The following is a 24,223-nucleotide window of genomic DNA, read 5'->3' on the forward strand; positions in this document are numbered from 1 at the left end:
CAGGAGCTGATTGTGGAACAGACCACTAACTACTCATATGCAAGTGCAAGCTGAAGCTGAGGAAAATGAAACCAAATACACGGCAGCCAAATTATGACTTTGAGTCTATCACACCTGAATTTCAGAACCATCTCAGGAACAGGTTTGAGGCCTTGAACACTAATGAGCAAAGAGCAGAGGAGTTGTGGGAGGATATTAAGGGTATCATCCAGCAAGAGTGCAGACGGTCATTGAAAAGACAGAAGAGAAAGAGAAAACCAAAATGTATGTCAGAAGAGGTAAGGATAGTGAAACTTTATCTCATATACTTGGGGCATAGTGTTAGAGGTGCCAGTCCTTGGAAAAGGTTGAAACCAAGTTTCTCCTTGCAGGCTAGGATTTTGAAGTTCTGTCTCTCATACTTTGGGCATGTGGCCAAGAGGGAACGGTCCTTGGAGGGGAGGACATCATGCTTGAAACGGTGGAGGGATAGCACAGGAGAGGAAGACAAGAGGTGAGATAGACTGGTACAGTAACTAGGGAAGTGGGGCTAGTGTGTCAGAGCCAGTGAGATTGGCTCAGGACAGGGCAGCCTTCAGAGCTATTGTACTTAGGGTTGCTATGAGTCACAGGCAATGCAACAGCACATAGCAACAACAACAAAACTATGTTATGTACCTTTCAAAAAAAAAAGACTGCAGAAAAGGGAAAGAAGAACACAGATGAGGGGTTAAGGGTAGGGAGAAATGACTCTTGCAGCTAATGTGCTAATGTTGTGGCTAGAGGCTAGATGTCCAGTCTAGATGGTGTTTCTGCCATTATGGCAGAAGACTGAGGATGGGGTGTCTAGTCAGGGAAGGAGTTAGTGAAATCTCATCTCACATACTTTGGGCATCTATACTTTTCAGTCCTCCAGCAAACCTGGGGGAAGGCCTCTGGCTCTGACTCTGAGTAGCATGTGTCCCAGCTACTCTGTCTCACGTCAGATCTGATTTTCTGCTGCAGCTGCTAGTGCTCTCCTATAGCCTCCTTTCTGACTGGCACAGGAGTCTCAGACCCCAAAGGATGCACTCTGCATCCTCTGCTTCTTCTTTCCTGATGTTGTGAGATTCTCAAATTGCTGCTGCTGAACCTCTTCAATTTAAACCTGGTAGAATAGTGAAATTAGCTAATCTCCTTCTGGATAGACTAACACATCCAGTTTCCATGTTTCTGCCCAATGACCTATGAACCCTATGAACAAAAGTTCTGAACCCTCACCAATTGATCCTGAGCCAGTCTCACTGTCTCCAACACACCTACCTTCATTACTCCATTTACTGTGTCAGTCTCTCTGATCCGGGGTCTTGTTGTCTTAAGCCATGTGACAAAGTCAAGAGCAATGACCTGAAAAACCATTGTGAACCATAAACTCACTGAATCACAATACTAAAGCCAGAACAGAAGGAAATAATGAGAAAAGTTATAAACAAAATAACCTCAGCAAAAATCACAATACTAACGCCAGAACAGAAGGAAATAATGAGAAAAGCTATAAACAAACTCTGCAAAAAAAGGTAGGTGGAACAAATAAATATCATCACCAAAAAAAGGTTTAGATTTTTGTGTTTTTTGAGAGAGAGAGTCATTACAGCAAAATAACAGCAACAAAACAATAGCTATAATTATTCTGGATATACTGAATAATTACACTGAATGTGAATGGACTAAATGCACCAGTCCATGGGGAAAAGAGTAATAGAATGGATAACAAAACATGACCTATCAATATGCTGTCTACAAGAGACACATCTTAGACCCAAGGGCAAAGATAGATTACAAATTGGTGAGGGGAAAAAAAAAAGTAAAAAATATTAGAAGTGGCAATATTAATCTTGGATAAAACAGACTTCCAGAAAAAATTCAACATACAGTCTTTGTCTTAATGAGAAATGTAGAGGGTGCATTTCTTCCTGGAGAAAGGTGGATTGTTTACATGTCATCTGGACTTTGGTCTAATTGGGTAGATAGTTCTGCTCCCACAATGCCCTTGATAAAGACAACTACATAAACATGAGTTTTTGTTTCATATAAGAATGAGATTCTTTAATGCTCAAAGTGTTACTTGAACAAGAGAACATGTTGTTATTATGCGTCCTCCCCTGTGACTTAGATTATGTGTAATCACCTGTGACTCATAGCAACCCTATGAACAAAAATTCTGAACCCTGACCAAATGATCCTGAACCAGTTTCACTGTCTCCAACACATTTACCTTCACTACTCCATTTACTGTGTCAGTCTGTCTGATCTGGGGTCTTGCTGTCTTAGGCCATCCCTCCATCCTTCCAAGCATGATGTCATTCTCTAAGGACTGGTCCCTCAAGGCAACATGCTCAAAGCATTTGAGAGAGCTTCAAAATCCTTGCCTCTAAGGAGGAACTTGCTTTCACCCTCTGTAACAGAGAGGTGTTTCACCCTCTGTAACAGAGAGGTTTCACCCTCTGTAACAGTCCGTGGTATGCTCCATACTTTTCTGCAGCACCACAACTCAAAGGTATTGATTCATCTTCTGTCATCCTTAGTCATTGTCCTGCTCTCCAGTCCATAGCAAGTAGTTAGAAAGACCATAGCCTGGATCAGGTGCATGTTAGTCTCTGTCATCTTTGCTCTTTAGCACCCTAGAGAGGTCCCTGACAGCAGACTTTCCTAATGCAGTTGGTCTTTTGATTCTTGACTGTTGGTTCCAAGAGAGTTGATGGTGGCTCTGAGCAAGATGAAATTGGCAAGTCCCAATCTCTTTTCCGTCTATCACAGTACTGCCAATTGGCCCCGGTGGTGAGAATCTTTGTTTTCTTGATATTGAGCTTCAATCCATGTTGAAGACTGCAGTCCTTTAACTTCTGAAGGTACAATGAGACAGCAGTAAAATATCCAAACCAAGCATTAACGCATTTGAAAATAGAAATAGAAATAGATAAATCCTAAGTAAAAAAAACCAAAAAACAAAAAAAACCCAAAAAAACAAACAAAAAACTGACCCATAGCTGACCCTCCACCTGGTTTTCAGAGGCAGTAAATCACATAGGAGGAGATTGGCCATCATTTTCTCACAATAATAGTAGGCCATTTTAATAGACCTTTTAGTGAAAAGACTTTCTAAATAAAGTCAGCAAAGACACATAAGAACTAAATTATACAGTTAACCAACTTGACCTCATCCATTTATAGATTAGTTCATCCTACAAGAATACAATATACATTCTTTATTCACATGGAACATTATCCAAGATAGACAATATGGTAGAAAGCAAAGCTTGGTAAATGAAAAATAAAGCAACTTTGCAGATACCCGTGTGGTAGAATTACAAATCGGCAATCAAAAGATCCTTTCATGTTCTCGGAAATGAAAATATCGTGCTTTAGCACTGCTGAGTAATAGAAGAATTATGAAATGAAATTTAAAAGTTTCTTGAAACTAAGGAGAATAAGAAACAGAATATCAAATACTTGGTTACACAGCAAAAGCACTACCAGAGGTCAATTTATAGCAATAAACACATCAGAAAGCAAAAAAGAATCATTACCTTAAACCAGCATCACCAACAATTAGGAAAAAATAGCAATCAACCCTACAGCCTCTAGAACAAAGGAAAAACTAAAGATTGAAGCAGAAATAAATCTAACAGAAAAGCTATTGAAAGAATAAGATTAGAGACTCATTTTAAAGGCTCAGTAGAATTGACAAGCATTTGACAAATCTAACAAAAGAAAAGGAGAAAACCCAAATAACCAGAATGAGGAAAATGGAACTATAATGGATAATAACAATACTATGAAGAACTATACACCAACAAATTTGAAAACCCAGAGGAAACGGACAAATTTTTAGAAACTCCTAAACTAACACATATAGAGGTGGAAAATTTTAATAAACCTGCTGTAACAGAAGAAATCCAAGAAGACAATAATTAACCTCCCTCCCCCCCCAAAAAAAAAGCCCTGGCAACTTCAAGTAATGAATTCTACCAAATATTCAGAAAAGAGCTGATACCAATTCTATTAAAATTATTTTAGATTATTTTTAAAAGGTACAGTATTCCCCATTCATTCTGTGAAACCAGCATAATAACCCTGATACCATGGCCAAAACACTGCCAAAAACAAAATTACAGATTAATATTCCCCTTTACTATAAATGCAAAAATTACGAACAAAATCCTTACTACTAGAATCCCAGATTATTGTTGTTATTATATGCTTCTAAGTTGCTAGCAACTCATAATAATCTTCTGTACAACAGCTTGGAACCCTGCCCTTATCCTGAGACAGTTTCACTGTTTCTGACACACTTGCCCCCATTATCCCAGTCATTGTGCTGTCCCTCCACCCTTCCAAGCATGGTGTCCTTCTCTGAGGACCTCAGGGCAGCATGCTCAAAGTATGTGAGAAGGAACTTCACAATCTTTTGCCTCCAAGGACCAGCTTGGTTTCACCCTCTCTCTTGGCAGTCAGTCATGTGCTCAATACTCTTCTGCAGCACCACAACTCAAAAGCATTGATTTTTCTCTCATCCTTAGACATTGTCCAGCTTTCTAGTGTATAGCAAATAATTGTGAAGATCATGGCCTGGATCAGGCACACCTTAGTCTCAAGAATGATATCTTTGTTCTTTTAGCACTCTGGAGAGGTCCCTGACATATTTTCCCCAGTGCAATTCATCTTTTGATTTCCTGACTACTAGTGCAATGAGTGTTGATTGTGGAACCAAGCAAGATGAAATTGTTAACAATCTCAAACTCTTCTCTATCTAGCATGATGCTGCCAGTTGGCTCAATGGTTAGAGTCTTTGTTTTCTTGATGTTGAGCTTCAGTCCATATTGAAGACTTACAGTCTTTGACCTTTGCAGCAAATACTTCAGGTTCTCCTCACTCTTGGCAGCAAGGTTGTGTTGTATTCATAATGCAGTATTTGATGAGTCTTCTTCCAATCCTGATTCTGTATTCTTCCTCAGAAAATTCAGCCTCCCGAATGATCTGTTCCACATATAAATTGAAAAGGTATGGAGACAGGATGCATCCTTGATGCATTCCTTTCCTCAATTTTGAACCATGCAGTATTTCCTTGCCCTGTTCTGACAACTGACTCCTTGTCCAAGGTATCGGTTTTGCATGAGCACAATCAAGTTCTGGGATTCCCATTCTTCTCATAGTTAGCCACAATTTGTTTTGACCCACACAGTTAAATGCCTTTGCATAGTCAATGAAGATAGACATTCCTCTGTCACTTAGAAAAAGAATGCATAATTGATTGGAATTCAAATGATAGGCAGTTTACTCTCAGAAATAATCAGTGTAATCCATTACAAACAAAACAAAGGAAAAGCACCACGCCGTCTTATAATTAATGTAGGTAAAGTGTTTGGAGGAAATTCAGCTGCCCTTCCAAGTAACAATACCCCACAAAATAACAGTAAGCATAAAATTTAAAAACATAATTAAGAGCCTTTATACAAAACCAAATAGCCAACATTATTTTCAGTGGCAAGTGAGTAAAGGCATTCCTCTTCCTTTTTAATATCTTTGTTTTAAAATTCTTACCACATGTGCCATATTTTTCTTAGACTTTATTATTTCCATTGGTCTTTTAATTGATTCTCCCCCCTCAGATAACTTTGTGTCAAGTAATTTGTTCTCTATTTCACAGTGTTGTCTTCTCTTGGTTCAGTTCTTGTGTTCTTCTATTAATTTATCTGATTCTATAATTTTATTGTTAATCTTTTGAGTTTCTAGTTAATATTTTTGTGTGGTTTCTGCTTGTCTAAATACTTCGTTTTTGTCTAATTTCTCTGAATTCTTCTATTGGTCTGCCTGGACTTTTCTTTTCCTTTTCCCTGGTTTCTTGAATAATCATCTCTGTTCAGATTCCTTATCAGGCAATTCTGTTATTATTTCTTCCTGTGGAAGATTTTCTGGTACTTTATTTTGGTCACTTGCTGGGCCTGTCTTAATCCTGCTTCTTTAGTGATTTTGATAATGTTTGTTGACTTTGAGTCATTAAAGTGTTAGTTTACTTATGTATTTTAATTTGTTTTCTTTGCCCTGTTTTTTGTTTGTTTGTTTTATTTTATTTAAGTGAGTAATCAGATGCACTTGCTACTCCATTACTAGTCTGGCCACCCTTGAGCTTTCACAGTCTGTTTTGAAAGAGTGGGACAGCATCTCTGATTATGTGATCATGTAGGTTTCTGTTTGATGGTCCTCAAGATGACTGAATATACTTCTGGCATTGCTAATGAGATGATATATGTCTTACTGGTATCTACGGGTAGGAATAGGAAGTGTGCTCTCTAGTCATTAGGTTGGATATGGTGTGTACATATTACTTTTTTGAGTGTTTAGGGCTAAGACCACTCAGTGGGTATTGTAGGGCATAGATGGATGAATGAGTCCTAGGCACAATTACCCGAAGCAGTGCAGGGGGCAAAACAGAGGTGAATGCTGCCACTCCACAAGTGTCTGCTTACACAGTGTGCCCCTCTTCATTAGAAGAGCATGACACAAAGAGAGTATGCTGTCAGTCCTTGGCTCCTTGATGTAGGTGGCAGTGGCATGGGGTGAATTCTGCTGTTCTGAGGGCTTCTGCCAGTGATTTACAGAAAGGCTTGTGCTGCCAATCTGCAGCTCCCCAGCATGAGTAACTTAGTGAAGGACTAGTGGACCTGGTCTGTGAACCCCTCACTCAGGGAGTAGAATGGCAAGTACTATTTTATAAATATATGTGAAAGGGCAGGAAAGAAGAAGGTGGTTGTTGACAGGTGCCCTCGATTATGGCTGATAGTGACCCTAGAAATACCAGATTTGAACCCCGTCCTATCCTATGCCATCCCCATCATCTCTGACACACTAGAGTCAATTGCTGAAGTCACTGTGTCAGCCCCATCTTTTTAAGGGTCTTCCTCTCCTTCACTGACCTTCACTCTTCCAAGCATGATGTACTTTTCCAAAAAATAGCCTTGCCTGGCTACATCTGCAGTGTATGAAAGATGAAGCTTTGCCATCCTTGACCTCCCAGAAGCTCTCTGGTTGTACTTTTTCCCAAGACATATCCATTTGTTGTTTTGAAAGTCCATGGGATATTCAGTATTCCTCTCCAGCACCACAACTCATAGGTGTCAATTATTTTCTCATCCTTATTCTTTGTCCAGCTCTCTGATACATAAAAAAAAAAAGTTAATTGCGAAGACCATGGCCTGAATCATGCCCACCTCAGTCTTCAAACAGATGTCATTTCTGTTGGGAATTTTAGTGAGACCCCTGACAATGGACTTGCCCAATGAAATATGGTTCCTGATTCCCTGACTTCTAGTACCAAGTGTTGATTGTTGATCCAAGCAAGATGATATAATTTGACATTTACAGTCCTTTCTCTGTCTGTCATAATGTTCATTGTTGGTCCTGTGATTGAGGACCTATGCTGCATTGAAAAACAAGGAACTCATGCAGTATTATTCAAAATGGGTGACCCTGGAGGACATTATGCTGAGTGAGGTATCTCAGTCACAAAGGGACAAATGCTATATGGTGCCACTATTGTAGAATGAGGCTGACATAAGGATGGGGGTAAGACTGAAAAAAACTGGATGAAATATGTTTACGGCATTGAAGTCTATGGGGGAGAGAATAGTCTAAAAGTATTATATTTTAGGCCATTATTTTTATCGTAGGAGTACGCAATGAGGGTTGCAGAGTGGATTATATTTGGGGGTAGGGGGTGGGGTTTGGGAAGGTGCGGGATGGGGATTGTGTACCAGTGAGGGAGTTTTGCTTTTCAAGGAGAGGAGCAAAGGGGGGGGAGGGGTTTGTGCGGGGAGAAGGGTGCAACAATGAATGAATGTAATTCCAAAATCTCTGTAGATGTTCATTGAAATTAAAAATAAACAAACAAACAAAAAAAAAAAGAGGTAATCCACACTGAAGTCTGTAGTCCTTGATCATCTGCAGTATCCATTTCATAGCCCTGACTCCTGGCTCAGGGAACAGAATGGCAATTTCTGTTTTATGAAAACATGTGAGAGGGCAGGGAAGAAGGTTAGGGTCCCCATTATCTCTGCTCCTTCCAGTTCAGCAAGCTGGGTGGGGCGTGGTGGGTGGGCATGAGAGAAGGGTGCAAAGGGTGGACTGAGTACACTTAATTTTCACAGGGTAGGAAACAGGTTTTTTGGCCATGGTATAGATGCAGAGATGCTCCTACTTGCCTCTACCAGGTTGCAGATGCTCTGGATGTGAATACATTTTGCTTTGTGCTGTCCCTTTTCCTGTACAGTCTTATTTTCCACTTGGCAATAAGTCTTGGCAGATTCTTCTCCCTTCCCTTTGATGTTCAGGATCTCAAATTTAGTTCTGTCCAGTTTACTTATGTTTGTTGTAAGAGTGATATTACGAGGTGTTTGACTGTATCACCATCTCCTCAGCTTCATCCTTTTGTGTGTGGGTCTCCACTTGTCCCAGCAACATTTGTAGGTGTCTTTTCCACATTGAATTGTCTTTAGTGCCATCATTGATAATCAGCTTGTGTAAATGTAAGATTTCTTTCTGGAGTTAAAATTCTGTTTCACTAATCTCTTTTTCTGTCATCATTCATCAGCCTTGCTAACTTAATTACTTTATCTTTATAATGGTTTTTTATATAGGGAAGTGTGACTCTTCTATCATTTTTTTTTCTGAAACTATTTTCGTTATTTCAAATCTTTTTGCTTTTTCTGTAATGTTTATATCAAATTGTCTAATTCTTTCATATATGTGTGTTGATTATAGTTATCACCTGAGATTCTACTACAGCATTTTTTTAAAAAAATTTTTTTATTGAGGCTCAATGTCAAGAAGACAAAGATTCTCACCACTGGACCAATTGGCACCATCAGGATGGATGGTGAAGAGATTGAGATTGTACACAGCTTTAGTTGGCTTGGCTCCATAGTCAACAGTCTTGGCACCAGCAGCCAGAAAATTAAAAGGCACATTGCCGTGGGAAAGTCTGCTGTTAGGGACCTCTCCAAAGTACTGAAGAGCAATGATGTCTCTCTGGAGACTAAGGTGCGTCTGATACAGGCCATGGTCTTCGCAATCACTTGTTATGCATCAGAGAGTTGGACAATGACCAGGGAGGATAGAAGGAGAATTGATGCCTTTGAGCTGTGGTGCTGGAGAAGAGTATTGAGAATACCATGGACTGCTAGGAAAACAAACAGATTTGTCCTGGAAAGGGTTGAACCAGGTGGCTCCTTGGAGGCAAGGATTCTGAGGCTCCATCTAACATACTTTGGACATGTTGTGAGGAGAGACCGGTCCTTAGAGAGGGACATCATGCTTGGGAGGGTGGAGGGACAGCGCAGGAGAGGAAGGCCCTCTGTGAGGTGGATTGATTCAGTGACTGGGATAATTGGGATGGGAGTGTCAGAGACAGTGCGATTGGCACAGGACAGAGCGGAGTTTAGGGCTGTTGTACACAGGGTTGCTATGAGTCGCAAGCGACTCGACGGCACATAACAACAACAACAACAACTGGTTTGCTTACAGATTTCTTATACATTATTTTTCACATTGCATCTTTCCCATTCTAATAAAGGTTTAATTGATCTGTAAATCAACTGGGGAGTTTTTCCCATTCGAAAATTTTCTACTGCATTATCATAGAGTGCCATTCCATTTATTTAAATATTTTAAAATTACTTATAATTTTATTTTCAGTGTAGAAGTTTTTCACTTCTTTTGTTACATTCATTCCTAAATATTATATAATTTTTATACTAGTATAAATGGATTTGTCCTAATTTTATTTTCAAATTGTTGATTGAATTTGTTGAAGATAGTCTTTTAGTTTTAATTATTTTTTGTGCTCTTCTTAAGAACTTCTACAAGCAAGATCCTATTTGCAAATAAATATGATCTTAGTTCTTCCTTTCAAATGTGTCTAACCTCTTAGTGGTTATTGTGTATGTGATGTATGTTAAAATAGATTTATACTAGACACCTGAATTTCCTTAAGAAAGAAACTTGACAGTTTTGATTTTCACCATTTTTATGACTCAGTGACACATAACAATAACATACTATGACAGGTTTGGAAGCAGGAGTGGCATCCAGTTCCTAAACAGCATGCCTCTGGAAACTATGTCTATAATTATAGAGGAGCTTCTGGCCTTTTGTTCATAGGGTCACTATGTATGAGTCATGCTCAGAAGGCAGTCAGCAACAGTCTGTAAGATAAAGGAGCTCTGGTGGCCTAGTAGGAAGTTGTGGGGAAGTTGCATTGTCAATCAAAAGGAAGCTGATTTAAATCCACTATCTGCTCCCAAGGAGAAAGACAAGCAGTCTTCTCAGGTGTACTTTCTAGGCGCTAAAAACCTGTTGATGGGTTCACTATGAGTTGGCTTTTACTTGATGGAAATGAATCATCAGTAAGATTAATTGATTAAACTTACTATGCGTATTAGCAGTATATTTCTAAAAATAATGTTAAAAATTCAAATTAGAAAAATTTTTATTGTACAAATGAAAACTTTATGCTTACAGACCTTCAGCACAATTGTATTTCCAAATGTTAATATTTCAATAAGATCTAGTTCTCTTATTCAGTGTACTGTTAGACAAGTCACATTTTTATATGACAATCATAGGAATTGTTTGTATTATTATTATTATTAATTGTATATTTTTTATGTTTATAACAGATTACTACTACTGAAGTTTATTATTTCACTTGTCTTGAGAAAACATTATTTTTATTAATTTTTCTTTATACTGCTTTTAAAATTTTCACTTTTGATATTCCAGGTATAACCCGGAAAAATCCTAGGACACCTTTGTCTGATCTCCAGGGCATGAACACCTTAAATGAAAAAAACCAGCAGTAAGTATCTTGGGCATTATATTCAAGGCAATACAGAAGAAATAACTAGAATTTCGCTTGCTGTATTCATACCTTTTTAAAAAAAAACCCTTCATTTGTTTTTTCTTTTTTAGTTTTTTAAAAACTCTATATATAATGTAACAAATAATAAGATTAGAGATAAAATCCACAAAATGGAATTGTTTGAAACAGCTTCTAGTATATGGCTATTCATGCTTGCAGAGTTGCATCAGGATACTTTCAATTTACTTTTTCTTTTTCAGTTTATTTTTTTTATTTACTTATACTGTGGTTTTTGAAATCTTCATTGAATTTGATGTATTATTAATGAGATGTGTAGACAAATCCAGAGTTTTTAGGGTCATTTATTGTTAACTCAAAATGCATCTTAGGTCAGTGTCTTAGGTTATTAGGAAATGCTATTAGGAAAAGGCTAGTTATCTGTCTTAACAAGAAGTTATTCAGGATTGTGTTTATTGAATTGGTAAATGTAATTTAGACGATGTGGATAGAAAGAGGGCGATGAGAGAATAATACACCAAAGCAGGTGTCAGCGTGATTCCAGCTCCTGACAAGCACTTGTGTTATGGAATAGAACTGTGCTCCTCGTGCTTCAGTGGTGTGATCTGTGAGATCAACAGGCTTTCCTCCAAGGTGACGTTCAAACCACCTTTCTTCTGAGGTCAATTAAAACTGTCAGTCTTGGACTGTGGCGGCTGTGATAGCTGTGGGGCTGGGAGGCTGACAGCCCGCATAGGAGCAGGCGTCGCGCCCAGATTCTCAGTGGCCACCTCGTCAGTATTCCTTGCACCATGGCCACCTCTGATGCCTCCTCCAAGCATTTTGAGAAGCCGCATGAGATCTTCGGTGTCCTCCATGAGGATCTACAGGGAGTGCCCGAGCAGCTGCCGGGGACAGTGGGACCAAAGAGAAGAAGTTGATCAGAGATATTGATGAAAAACAAGAAAGTAATGAAACGCTGGCAGAGATGGAGGAAAAACTAGGTTGTCTTTCCATAGTCCCATGATGTTCAAACTTCGAACCTACTGGAAAGACCTTGTCAAACTGCATTGGGAAGTGAGAAGCACACCTTTGACAGCCACACCTGGGGGCCGAGGAGACCTGAAATTCATTACTTATGCTGTGGAGAACAAGTACACCCGTGAATTGACTACAGTCTCAAAGGGCGTTGTTTCTGCAACGCACTGACAGCTTGAACCGGTCCACCCAGAGTATTGAGCATTCTCATCAAATTGCCATGGAGACTTACCAGATTGGCTCGGAAATCATAGAGGAACTGAGGGGGGTGGGCAACGGCACCAGCTGGAACGTACCAAGACAGACTGGTAAACTCAAATGAAAACTTGAACAAAAGTCGGAAGATTCTCTGGTCAATGTCCAGAAAAGTGGTGACCAATAAACTGCTGCTTTTTATTGTCATCTTACTGGAGATCATTCTAGGATGCCTGGTTTATTACAAATTCTTTCACAAGCACTGAACTTCCTATAAAGAAGGATTTATGGACCAAAACTTTGACCCTCTGAATGAATATTAGAAACATAGAATAAACTGAGTTGCTGCTGTGGGCTAACAGTCCAAGGATGCACTGTACAGCCAGACTGGGAGGAGGGAGGGAAGATAGAACATTAACAAGACCAGAATGATATACCAAGGTAATAAATGCTGTTTATGGTGTGTTTAAATTTTTTTAAAAAACAATGAGCCAACCAAAAAACTCTCAGTCTTTTCATTAACAGGTTAAGTGTTTAATTGTTTACTCAGACTCAAAAAACCAAATTCATTTCCATTGACTGAGTTGATTCTTACTTATAAGTTCCCTACATTTGGTTCCATAGTCTTTGAATTTTTTAGGATGAGAATACTGATAAGTTTGAACTTGTGATGTTTTGGATAACAGCTCAACATATATACCCCCCCCTCTTGCTCCACCAAGCTTCTCTGATAGAATAATAACCAACCATAGATAAAAACTCATAAATCAGAAATTTATGAATTCCAGAAATTTGGAAGGTCAGCCTACTGGAAAAGATTGATGTTTTGTGCCCATCCCAAGAAAAGGTAATCCAATAGAGAATGTAGAAATCATAGAATAACATTTTACACATGCCAAATCTTGCTGATGATTAAGAAAAAAAAATGATTGAAGAAGTACATTTACAGGAAAAGTCAGAAATCCAGAAAGCTGGATTAAGAAGAGGCTATTTAAGCAATATTGTATTTGATATCAGATGGATCTTGTCTGAAAGCAGAGAATCCCAGAAATTCTTTGCATAGGCATTTGACTCTGTGGATCATAACAAATTATGGATAACATTGAGAAGAATGAAAATTCCAGAATTCTTCTTAGTTGTGCTCATATGAAATATGTGAGCCAGGCAGCATTTGTTCAAACACAAAAAGGGCATAAACTAGATGGTTTAAAATCAGAACAGATGTGTGTCAGGGTTATAGCCTTTCAGTACACCTATTCAATCGGTTTGCTGAGCAAATAATCCAAAGCTGCAGTATATGAAGGGAAAAGGAATATCAGTATGGTGGAAAGATTCATCAGTTAACTTATGGTATGCAAACCGTGCAGCCTTGCTTAAGGAAAGTTAAGAAGACTTCAAGCACTTACTGAATAAGATCAAAGATTGTAACCTTCAGTATGGATTATATCTGAATAAGACAACTAAAATCTTCACAACTAAAGCAATATCATGATACCTTGAGAAAAGAAACTGAAGTTGTAGAGGGTTTTACTTAATTTGGATCCATAGTCAATACCCAGAATTTAAAAAAAAAATATCTGAAGACAGCCCGATAGTGTATTAGGCTTGTCTACTGTCACAGATCTCATTAAAGATATATATAGAGAGGAAAAATAAAGTTACATAAAGCAAGGATGTCAGTTTAAAGACTAAGCTGACTTGTTATTTTCAGTTGTTTCATATGCATTTAAAATTGGACAATAATTAAAAAAGAATTGATGCCTTTGATGTGTGGTGTTGGTGAAGGGTATTGAGTATACCAAGGACCACCAGAAGAACAGCAAATTTTTGTTAGGAGACGTACAGCCAGGGTGCAGGCTTAGAGGCAAGGATACTGCTACTTCATCTCACTTTGTTTGAGTCTGGAGGGGCCTGTCCCTGGAAAAAGAACATGATTGTTGAAAAAGTGGACTGTCAGAAATAGATTGACTCAATGAATGCAGCAGTGGACTTAAGCACAGTGGAGATTGCAAGAATATCACTGCATCAAGCAAAGTTTAGATCTGTTGTACATAGGGTTGCTATGTAAGTTAACTTAAGTAGTGCTTAACAGTAGGAACAATGTAAAGTCAGATTAATTTAAAAACTCCAGTTAAACCCTCTAGATTTTTCTATGAAATTCTTGCAGTTAGATTTCTAAGCATGGTGAACCTAAGATGTTTCTTTGTTCCTAGATAGTTTTCACTTCCAGTGTTGCCAACTATATATTCCAAGTTTGTAGATAATAATTTTATATAAATGCATAAAAGACCCTACACGTTTGCACATTTAACAGTGACTTTCTCAACTATTTACACATGACCGTGAAATAAATAATGTATGAGAAGAGTGTTTTGTAGTCTGTTACTATCTTTATAGTTATTAATTCTTGTGTAGTGGTGAATATGTTTCTCCCCTTAATAAAAAAAAATGGCGAATCCCGAGTCAACTGGCAGATTTATTGATGTAATGCAGAATTCTATAAAGGTAGGAATCTTAGTTCTGACTCATAGCTAATCCTTTATTGGCTTTCTCAGGCTGCAGACAAGGGGAACATGTTGCTTCTCTTGCTTCTGCGGAGCTACTGGTACAGTTATTCCTCCAGAGAAATACTGCCTTTGAGTTGACAGCACAGTTCCTTATAATTAAGGGCACCAGAACCTCTTAATTGTAGAGATGCTTAACCTAAAAAAAAGCTTGAGTAAATTGCATTGCCAGTGCAAAGGCATGTGTTTTGAGAAATATGGACAATATCCTCTCATATGAATAGGAAACCCACTGAAGGACCTGTTTTGACTCCACAATATATAACAACATGACAAAAACCACTACCTAAGTATAGAACTGGAAAATTACTGTTACTGACATATCCACATTCATATTACTGTCTAATCATTCCCTGCCTCACTCCCTGAAGATAACTGCTTTCCAGAATTTTATGAGTATTACTTACTTTTTAAAAGATAATAATCTTTTTAATATTTGATAATTAATGTATGTTTTTAAAAATAAAAATAATTTACCTTTGCTAGTTTGAGGTTTTATAAAAGTACAACTATATGGTCTTCTGTGAAATTTTTCCATACAACAGTATGTAAGATTCACCCATTCTGTTACATAAAGTTTGTTGATTTTTGTTACTGTATAAGATTATATAGCATAAATACACTATAGTTGCTTTGTCCATTTTCCATCAGTTACCAGTTTAGGTTTTTGTTTTAAGAATATGTATGCAGTGCCTAAACATCTATTGTATACTCTGTGAAGTAGGATGTTTTGGTGTCTGTATATTGTACAGACACCATATTATTACATATAGGCAGTTCCTCTGTAATCTATACTTAAATCACCATAAGTCCTATTATATTAGAAACTCAGGGAAGCCCAGGGGACAAGCCTGAGAACTGTATCCATGGGATGCAGGAGGCCAGCCTTGCCAGTTGTGTGACTCGTTTGGCTGGAGGTTGATATGGACTTAGGAGGATACATGAAGGGCACAGTGGTAACTACAGGAGTCAGATTTCCAGGAGCAAGGTGTACAGAACCAAGAAACTGCCAGCTGCCCATATCCAGGTGGCACTCGCAACACCTGCAGCAGGTAAAGTCATGCCAGATACTGCCTTACACCACAGATGAAAGGCTTTACAGCTGCTGGATTGGTGAATGAAGCCAGAAGGAGAGAAAAGAAGTTCTGTTGGATGGGAATGTGCCCTGGAATCCTGCTGCTAGAGAACTCCAGAATTTGGGGTTCTAAAATCATTAGTGGGAAATGACATGCAAAAGAAGAGTTGGTATCTCTTAAACTAAAAGCATGCATGGATCATGGATTTATGTGGCATTTCACATTGCTTGAATAGACAATTAAGTGAGTCATACCTCTGTTCTCATGCCAGCCTTCTATGTCAGTTGTTAGAAATCTCTGGGACACAAGTTTATGAGTGGAATTATTTTCTTATTGTAGTTCAAATTTACATGATTTGGATGGGAATCCCAGAACATTTAAGTATGCTTATATGAAATCTATACCTAGACCAAGAAACTATTCTGAACAGAAAAAGAGAATATTGCAAGGTTTAAAGTCAAGAAAAAGGTATTTGTCAGAGATGTATCCTTTCTTTGTACTTATCCAGTCTGGATGCTGGGCAAATCATGTGAGAAGATGGGTTTTGTGAAGATAATTGTAGTATCAGGTTTGGAGGAATACTAATCAACAACCTGCGTTATGCAGATGATACAACCTTGCTTACTGAAAATGAAGATGACTTAAAGTGCTTGCTGCAGAAGATCAGGGACTGCAGCTTTAATGTGGATTACATCTCAACATGAAATAACCAGAAATCTTCACCACTGGATCAATAGGCAGTATCATAGTAGATCGAGAAAAGATTGAGGTTGCCAGTGATTTCATCTTACTTGGATCCACAGTTAACACCCTGGTAACCAGCAGTCAGTAGATCAAGAGTCATAGAACTTTAGGAAGTTCTGATGTCAGGGACCACTTCAAAGTCCTGGAGAGAAATTACATCAGTTTAAAGACTAAGGTGTGCCTAATCAAAACCATAGTCTTTCCTGTCACCTCCTTATGCATCTGAGCGTTGGAGCATGAATAAAGATGACAGAAGAATCGATGCCTTTGAGCTAAGGTGTTGGAGAAGAGTACCGAATATTGCATGACTGCCAAAAGAATAAACAGGTAATAGGATAAAGTGTAGCCAGAGTATTCTTTAGAGACAAGGAACCTGAAGCTTTATTTCATGTATTTTTGGCATGTTGTTAGGAGGATCTGTTCCTTAGAGAGGGACATCATGCTTGGAAAGGTAGACGGTCAAACTTTTCTTAATAGTTACTGAATTTCCTCTGATCACATACAGTCTTGGATGCATTTCATTATCTTGTGGAACTCTCATAGAATTTTATTATTTTTTTTTTAATTTTGGATTTCCATTAATTTATTGTTGCACTTTTCTCCCTTCCCAATCTCCCCACTAGTTCTCTTTTCTCTTTGAAAAGTAAAAGAAAAAATTATTTTATTGTTATACAATCCCTCCTCCCAAGTCCATTCCACTGTGCAGCCTTCATACTGGACTCCTATCATGACAATAATACCTAAGCATATATCCCTTTTAAATAGTTCTCTCCCTCATCTGTTTCAATGCAGTATACATAATTGATACCATCTTTTTGAGTCTCCCCCCAACCCCAATGTCAGTCCTGTTTTACAACAGTGGCACTATGCAGCATTTGTCCTTTTGTGACTGAGATACTTCATTCACCATAATGTCCTGTAGGGCCACCCATTTTGTATAATATTTCCTGAGTTCCTTGTTTTTTAATGCAGCATAGTATTCCATTGTGTGAATGTACCAAAGGTTCTCTATCCATTCATTTGTTGATGGGCACTTAGGTGGTTTCCAACTCTTTGCTATTGTAAACAAAGCCGCGATAAATGTGGGTGTGCATATATCTGCTTGGGTGGCAGTTATGGTTTCTTTGGGGTATATTCCCAGTAGTGGAATTGCTGGGTCAAATGGTATTTCAATTTGCAACTTTTTGAGAAAGTGCCATACTGCCTTGCATAGTGATTGCTGAATTTTATTATTTTTTTAAGTCTGTAAAAAAGGTTTGCACTGTAGTGCATAGCTATCATACTGGTACCTTCCTTTGGCTTTATATTGAAGCCCTCTTTTGCTGTTTTGCATCCAATGTTTCTTGTGCTATTTCTTCTTTTGGTTTTATTTAATTAGTTTTGTGGTGGTGTATCTTCTCCAGTAGTTCCTTTAGAAAGCATGTCTTAGAAAGGAAATGCTTTGAAACTTTGCACATCATAAAATGTATTTATTCTGCCCTTAGACTTGATTAATAATTTTACTAGATATTGAACTCTTAGATGGAAACAATTTTTTTTAAATTTTATAACTGTTACTACATTATATATTAGTTTTAGCATTTCATATTTTTGAGTCTTTGTTTAAATAGCTTTATTTAAATATAATTATGTACTTAAATATAATTATATACTTGAAAATTCATTCATATAAAATGTATACTTTAGCAGGGATGTTCATGTCATAGTTTAATTTTATAACATTTTAATCATGTCAAAGGAAATTTTGTCCTGTTGTCACTTTCCACCTTTGACAGTGTTAGGCAATCACAAAATTACTTTCTATCTGTAGATTTACCTTTTCTTGATATCAGTCTTCATAGGAATCACACAGTATATGGTTATTTTGTTAGACTTCTTTCACTTAATAAGCTTTAAATGTTGTCTGTATTGTAGCACGTACAGCTTTAGTTTGCTTGGCTCCACGGTCAACACTCTTGGCACCAGAAGCTAGGAAATTAAAAGATGTATTGCGATGGGAAAGTCTGCTGTTAGAAGCCTCTCCAAAGTACTGAAGAGCAGTGGTGTCACTCTGGAGACTAAGGTGGACCTGATACAGGCCATGGTCTTTGCAATCACTTGCTATGCGTCTAAGAGCTGGACAGTGACTAGAGAGGATAGGAGGAGAATTGATGCCTTTGAGCTGTGGCGTTGGAGAAGAGTATTTAATATACCATGGACTGCTAAGAAAACAAACAGGTTCGTCCTGGAGAGGGTTAAGCCATGCTGCTCCTTGGAGGCAAAGATTCTGAAGCTTTGTCTGACATACTTTGGACATGTTGCAAGGAGGGACCAGTCCTTGGAGAGGGATGTCATGCTTGGGAGGGTGGAGGAATAGTGTAGGAGAGGAAGACCCTCGATGAGATGGATTGATTCAGTGACTGGGGTAATGGGGGTAGGTGTGTTGGGGACAATAAGATTGGCACAGGATAGGGCAGATTTTAGGGCTATTGTACATAGGGTTGCTTTGAGTCACAGGCGACCCGATGACACCTAACAGCAACAACCAGTACTTGAGTTATTTGTTATTACTTATTGTGCCCCAGAAAGCTGGACAATGACTAAGGATGACAGAAGAAAAATTGAAGCTTTTGAATTGTGGTGCTGAAGAAGATTATTGAAAATACCATGGGCTGCCAGAAGAACAACTCTGTCTTGGACAGGGTGAAACCAAGTTTCTCCTTGGAGTCAAAGATTTTGAAGCTCGGTCTTACTTTAGGCATGTGGCCAGGAGAGATCAGTTCTTGGAGAAGGACATCATGCTTGGAAGGGTGGTGGGACAGCACAGGAAAGGACGAGATAAATTGACACTGCAACTGGGGAAATGGGATTAGGTGTATCAGTGAGACTGGCTCAGGACAGAGCAGGCTTCAGAGCTGTTGTACATAGGGTCACTCTGAATTATGGACAACTCAATGACACATAACGACAAAAACAACCAATACTTCATTTATATTTATGACCAGATAATTATTATTATATGACATTTTATTTATATGTTACTCATATGATGAACATTTGTGTTTATATATTTTGGCTGTTATCAATAATGCTGGGAACATTTGCATGACAAGTTTTTCTGAGAATATATATTTTCAATTCTCTTGAATATTTACCTAGGAAGAAAGCTGCCAATCAGATGTTAACTCTAAATTTTTAAGGCACTTCCAGAGTTTTCATAATTTACAACCGGTTTCACTCTCTATGTTGTCTATACCCGTGGGTTTTGACAAATGTTTATTCCTATGTGTCCACAGTTACATTATCATATTAAATATTTTCATTTTACAGAAAAAGCCTGGTATTCCACCCATTCATTTCATCCCTGTTGCTCTTGAGTCCCTTACAATCACTTACCTCTTTCTTGTGTCTGTTGTTTGGCTTTTTGTATAGTAATTGTGAATCATATCATTGTTGTTGTCAGATTACATCGAGTTACCTGTGACTCATAGTGACCCCAGAAACAACATAAACCTTGCCCTCTTCTGAACCAGCATCATCATTTCTGATACACTCAAGCCCCTTATTACAGTCACTTTGTCTGTACGTCTTGTTGGAGTCTTTGTTTTATTGACCCTATACCTTTTCAAGCATGATACTTTTTTTCCAAGGACTGATCTGTCCCGACAACTTACACAAAGTATATGAGATGAAGTTTCATGGTTCTTTCCTCTTAAGCAGCACCCTGCCTGAGCTTACCCTGGTACAGACTTGTTTGTTCTTTTGACAGTCCATGGGATGGATAGTACTCTTCTCTAACACTAAGTACTCTTCTCTAACACTAGATGATTCATAGTCCAACTTTCATATGCAAACGAATTAATAAAGCATGGAGCATTTCAAGACTGCCTTCCTTCATTTATTAATAAATATTTACGCTTTCCCTATGTTTTGTTTTGGGGTTTTTTGTAGCTAGCTTACTGATTTTTATAATGGATTAATTCCTTGTTATATGGATATGTCACATTTTGTCTATCTACTGAAGAGCATCTTAGTAGTTTAATTTTTGACAATGATGAATGAAGGTAATACAGACATTTTTGTGCACAGTTTTGTAGGCAGGTGATTGCTGGAATCATATGCTAAGCCTGTTGTTGTTGTTGTTGTTGTGTACTGTTGAGTTGAAACTGACTCATAGCTGACCCTCCAGGTTTTCAGAGGCAGTAACCATACTGGAAGAAATTACCTGACTTCCGTAGAGTAACTAACAGATAAAATTCTCATGCCTTTGTGATTGCAGGGCAGCTTCTTAGCTTTATATGAAACTGCCAAATATTCTTCTAAAGTAGTGGTTCTGCTTTTTGCATTTTCACCAACAGGTGGAAATTTCTGTTGCTGTACATTTTCAGCAGCATTTTATTATTTCGAATTTTAGCCCTTCTTCTCCATAGATAGCAGTTTGTCCGTGTTTAATTTGCAGTTGCCTAAAAACATATGATCTTGAACATCTTTTCTTATTTGTAGTTATCTTCGTTGGTGAACTTTCTGTTCAGATCTGTTGCCCATTTTGTAATTGTTTTTTTGTTTTCTTGTCTTTGAGTACAGCCACTCCTGACTTTTGACGGTTTCAGTGACCAGGTCACTATGCCAGATCAGTGTTATGTAATTGAAGTGTTATGTATTATCAGTGTTATGTAAATGTTCATCTGTTGTGAAAATGAAGGATGACTACTATATCAAGGCATGGAACTGCCACTTACATCAGTACATTATTGCCATACCACTAAGAATCATAGACCCTTCCTTTCCCACTTGACCCATCGCCTTTACATATCTCAAAAGTATGTTGCTTTTTATATGTTGTTTTTATTCTAATGTTCTTGTTTCATAAAAAATATCTTATTAGTACTTTATGACATTTCTGGAAGAATTAAAATATATACTGACTCTGCCATCCTTACTTGGAGAATTCCCCATTAAATATTTTTTAAAAATTGAAATTATATATAGTGTAATTAACAGTTCATTAATTTTCATTTCACCAATTCATTATTTTTTACTTGAACAATTCAGTGACATTGATTATATCCTTAATGTTGTGCAGACATTCTCACCCTCCTTTTTAAATAATTTTTCCTGAGTAATACAAACTCGCTGCTTCCCCAAGGTTACTATCTAATGTTTGTAGTGTCTTGTCAGTTTAATAGATGGATCACTCAGGGAAAAACTGTTCTACTAGTTAAATCTCGGTTTTAAGGAGATTTTAGGCTTATTTTTTTGTTTATAGTTTAAAGATTATCTCAGAGAAGTTGTTTTGAAGGTTACTTCAACCTCCATGGCTCAAAAAAATCTGAATTTCATGAGAATTTGGACTTCTCCATTTTGTGATCACTAATAATTTTAATCCGTTGTCTTTTTCTAAAATACAATTTTAGTGCTTAAAGTTTAATTTATTGAAGTGGGTTAGAGGGTATACCCTGATTCTTAACTAAAGCAGAGTTTGTTTCTTTTTTCAAACAGTGATACATTTGATATTACCTGGAATGGCAGAACAGGGATCCGGCCAAGCCGACTGTCAAGTAGTAACTTGCTTGATAAAGATGGAATATTTGCTAATACAACCAGCAGCAAACTCCTGGAGAGAGCCCATGGAATTCTCACGTTAGTATGGCACTAGTAATGTGGATTAGGTTTACTAACTGGTTTTAAGTTTTCAGACTGAAAAAAAAAAAAGGTAAGAAATAATGTAGTATCATTTTCAAAAATTGAGCTTTGAATGAATGAATCACAATTACTAAGTATTTAGAGCTATGAATCATCTGCTTTATGAAGCCAGTTTTCCTCACATCACCAAGAATATTATGGTTAAATAAACATGTTCTGAAAATTATTCTTTGTTGCTCTTTTTCTTCAGACCCTATTCCCAGGGAGCGAAAAAGATTAGTCCTGTTTAGGATCTCTAGTTACAAAGTTGTAATTCTTTGATTCTCATGGCTCTAGTAAGTTGAACAGTGAACTCCTCTATGGACTATGGATGAGATTCTATCTAGTGATACCTATCCAAGGCTGACTTTCCTCATTATATGTTATAGAATTGGTTTGAGGAAATAGATCTAACCATTCCTGATAAACCAATAATAAGTTCTTAGCTACCTATACAGCATATTCCAGATATTTTCCAAGCACATTTTTGATCATTACTTAGAGCAGAGACTGAATTGGACTCCTTAATGTACCTTACATCATGACTTAGTAATATTGCTCAATTTACATAGAGCATCCTATAGTCCAGAAATGTATAGTAACACATTTACTTTTCATAACAACTCTAAGACATAAATGATAATACACTCCTTATTATGCTTTATTCTAAGGAAACCGAGGCTTGAGAGATTAAAGTCAAGCATTTGTAGTTTAGATTCAAGGTCCAGATCTTTCTGACTCTCTTCATGTTCATTCATTTATTCCCTCTCTTATAGTTGGAAAAAAGGGAAGACAGAAATGGAAAAAGTATTAATTTAACCTTAGAATTGTGAGTAAGAAAAGAGAGTGGGAGAGAATTTATAAATTTTAAAATTAAATATTGCAAGTTATAGTAAAATGACCAATTTTTTAAATTGTGATGGTAGGCAACACATTTTAAGTCTCAAAATGACGGAAAGTAAGTTTCATAGGTGGTAGAAGGAAAGCAGAAGTCCACTAACACCGAAAGGGACATGAGGAAGCAGCTTAGGATGCACATTATGTTACTCCACATCAGGCTTACATCGACTCACACCCATAACACAGAGCAAACAGCTCCTCCGTGTTTTCCATAGTTACTCCTCCTTCCTAAAGGGATGCCACTTGGTTGAAGGAAGTTGTCTTCGTACAGGGTACATAGACTGTTATTCAATGAGAGACTTTGAAATATTTCATTTTTCAGAGATTTCTTATAATATTACTGTATTTTTATCCCTAGGAGGAACAAAAACTTTAAATCCAAGCCTGTCCTTCCAAAGGTGAGTATTATGACAAAACATCTTTTTAGTAGTTTAATTATGTGTATTTTTCCCACTCATGCAAATAATCTTTACAAATATGACTATATTTATATACAAGATTAGGACTCAGTTGTATTTATTTAGATGAGTACATTTTAAAATAGGTTAAATATTTGAAAAGTTGGCTCAAAATATTAAAGTTTTAGTTTTTAACTCTTTAATATCTTTCCCTTTTTAACCAGATAAAGATCAAATTCCAGTTCAACTAGTTAGCATTCTTTCTAGTTAGTATTTATTTAAGCCTTCACTGTCTATAGCTTTCTAGTTGGAACTGAGTCATAGCTGATCCTCCAGTGGATTTTTGCTGCATGAGTCTATATGCCATGTGACAAGAGATTGTCTATCTCTCTTCCACAGAGAAGCTGGTAGATTAGAAATCTGGTTTTGGATTGGCAGTGGAACTGCTTTCCCATAGGCCACCAGAACTCTTACCTTATCATAGCAGGGCTTAGCAAAATTTTCCTCTAAAAGGCTAGATAGGCAAGTTTATAGGCGTATAGTCTCTGTCATAAGTATTCAGTTCTGCTTCTATAACACAAATATAGCCATAGTTATATGCAGCCAATGAATTTGAGTACATTTCAAGAAAATTTAATTTATAAACCCTGAAATTCAAACTTCATGTGATTTTTCACGTGTTATAAAATTTTCATTCTTTTAAAAGTTTGTTTTCAGCCATGAAGACAGGCTGAAAGGATTTGGTCCATAAGCTGTAGTTTGTAGAATCTGATCTAC

General features: G+C 37.4%; 1 protein-coding gene across 1 annotated transcript in view; it reads left to right on the forward strand.

Moving 5' to 3' along the window:
* Nucleotides 1–24,223, forward strand: part of LOC102870680 (unconventional myosin-IXa-like) — a 266,823-nt gene that overhangs the window by 108,886 nt on the left and 133,714 nt on the right. The window contains 3 exon segments of the mRNA XM_006888336.1: nucleotides 10,795–10,870; nucleotides 21,966–22,106; nucleotides 23,407–23,446. Of these exon segments, the coding sequence (XP_006888398.1) occupies nucleotides 10,795–10,870; nucleotides 21,966–22,106; nucleotides 23,407–23,446 (257 nt within the window).

Source organism: Elephantulus edwardii, unplaced genomic scaffold (assembly GCF_000299155.1).
Source record: "Elephantulus edwardii isolate Elephantulus edwardi_28Jun2011 unplaced genomic scaffold, EleEdw1.0 scaffold00066, whole genome shotgun sequence".
Classification (NCBI taxonomy): Eukaryota; Metazoa; Chordata; class Mammalia; order Macroscelidea; family Macroscelididae; genus Elephantulus; species Elephantulus edwardii.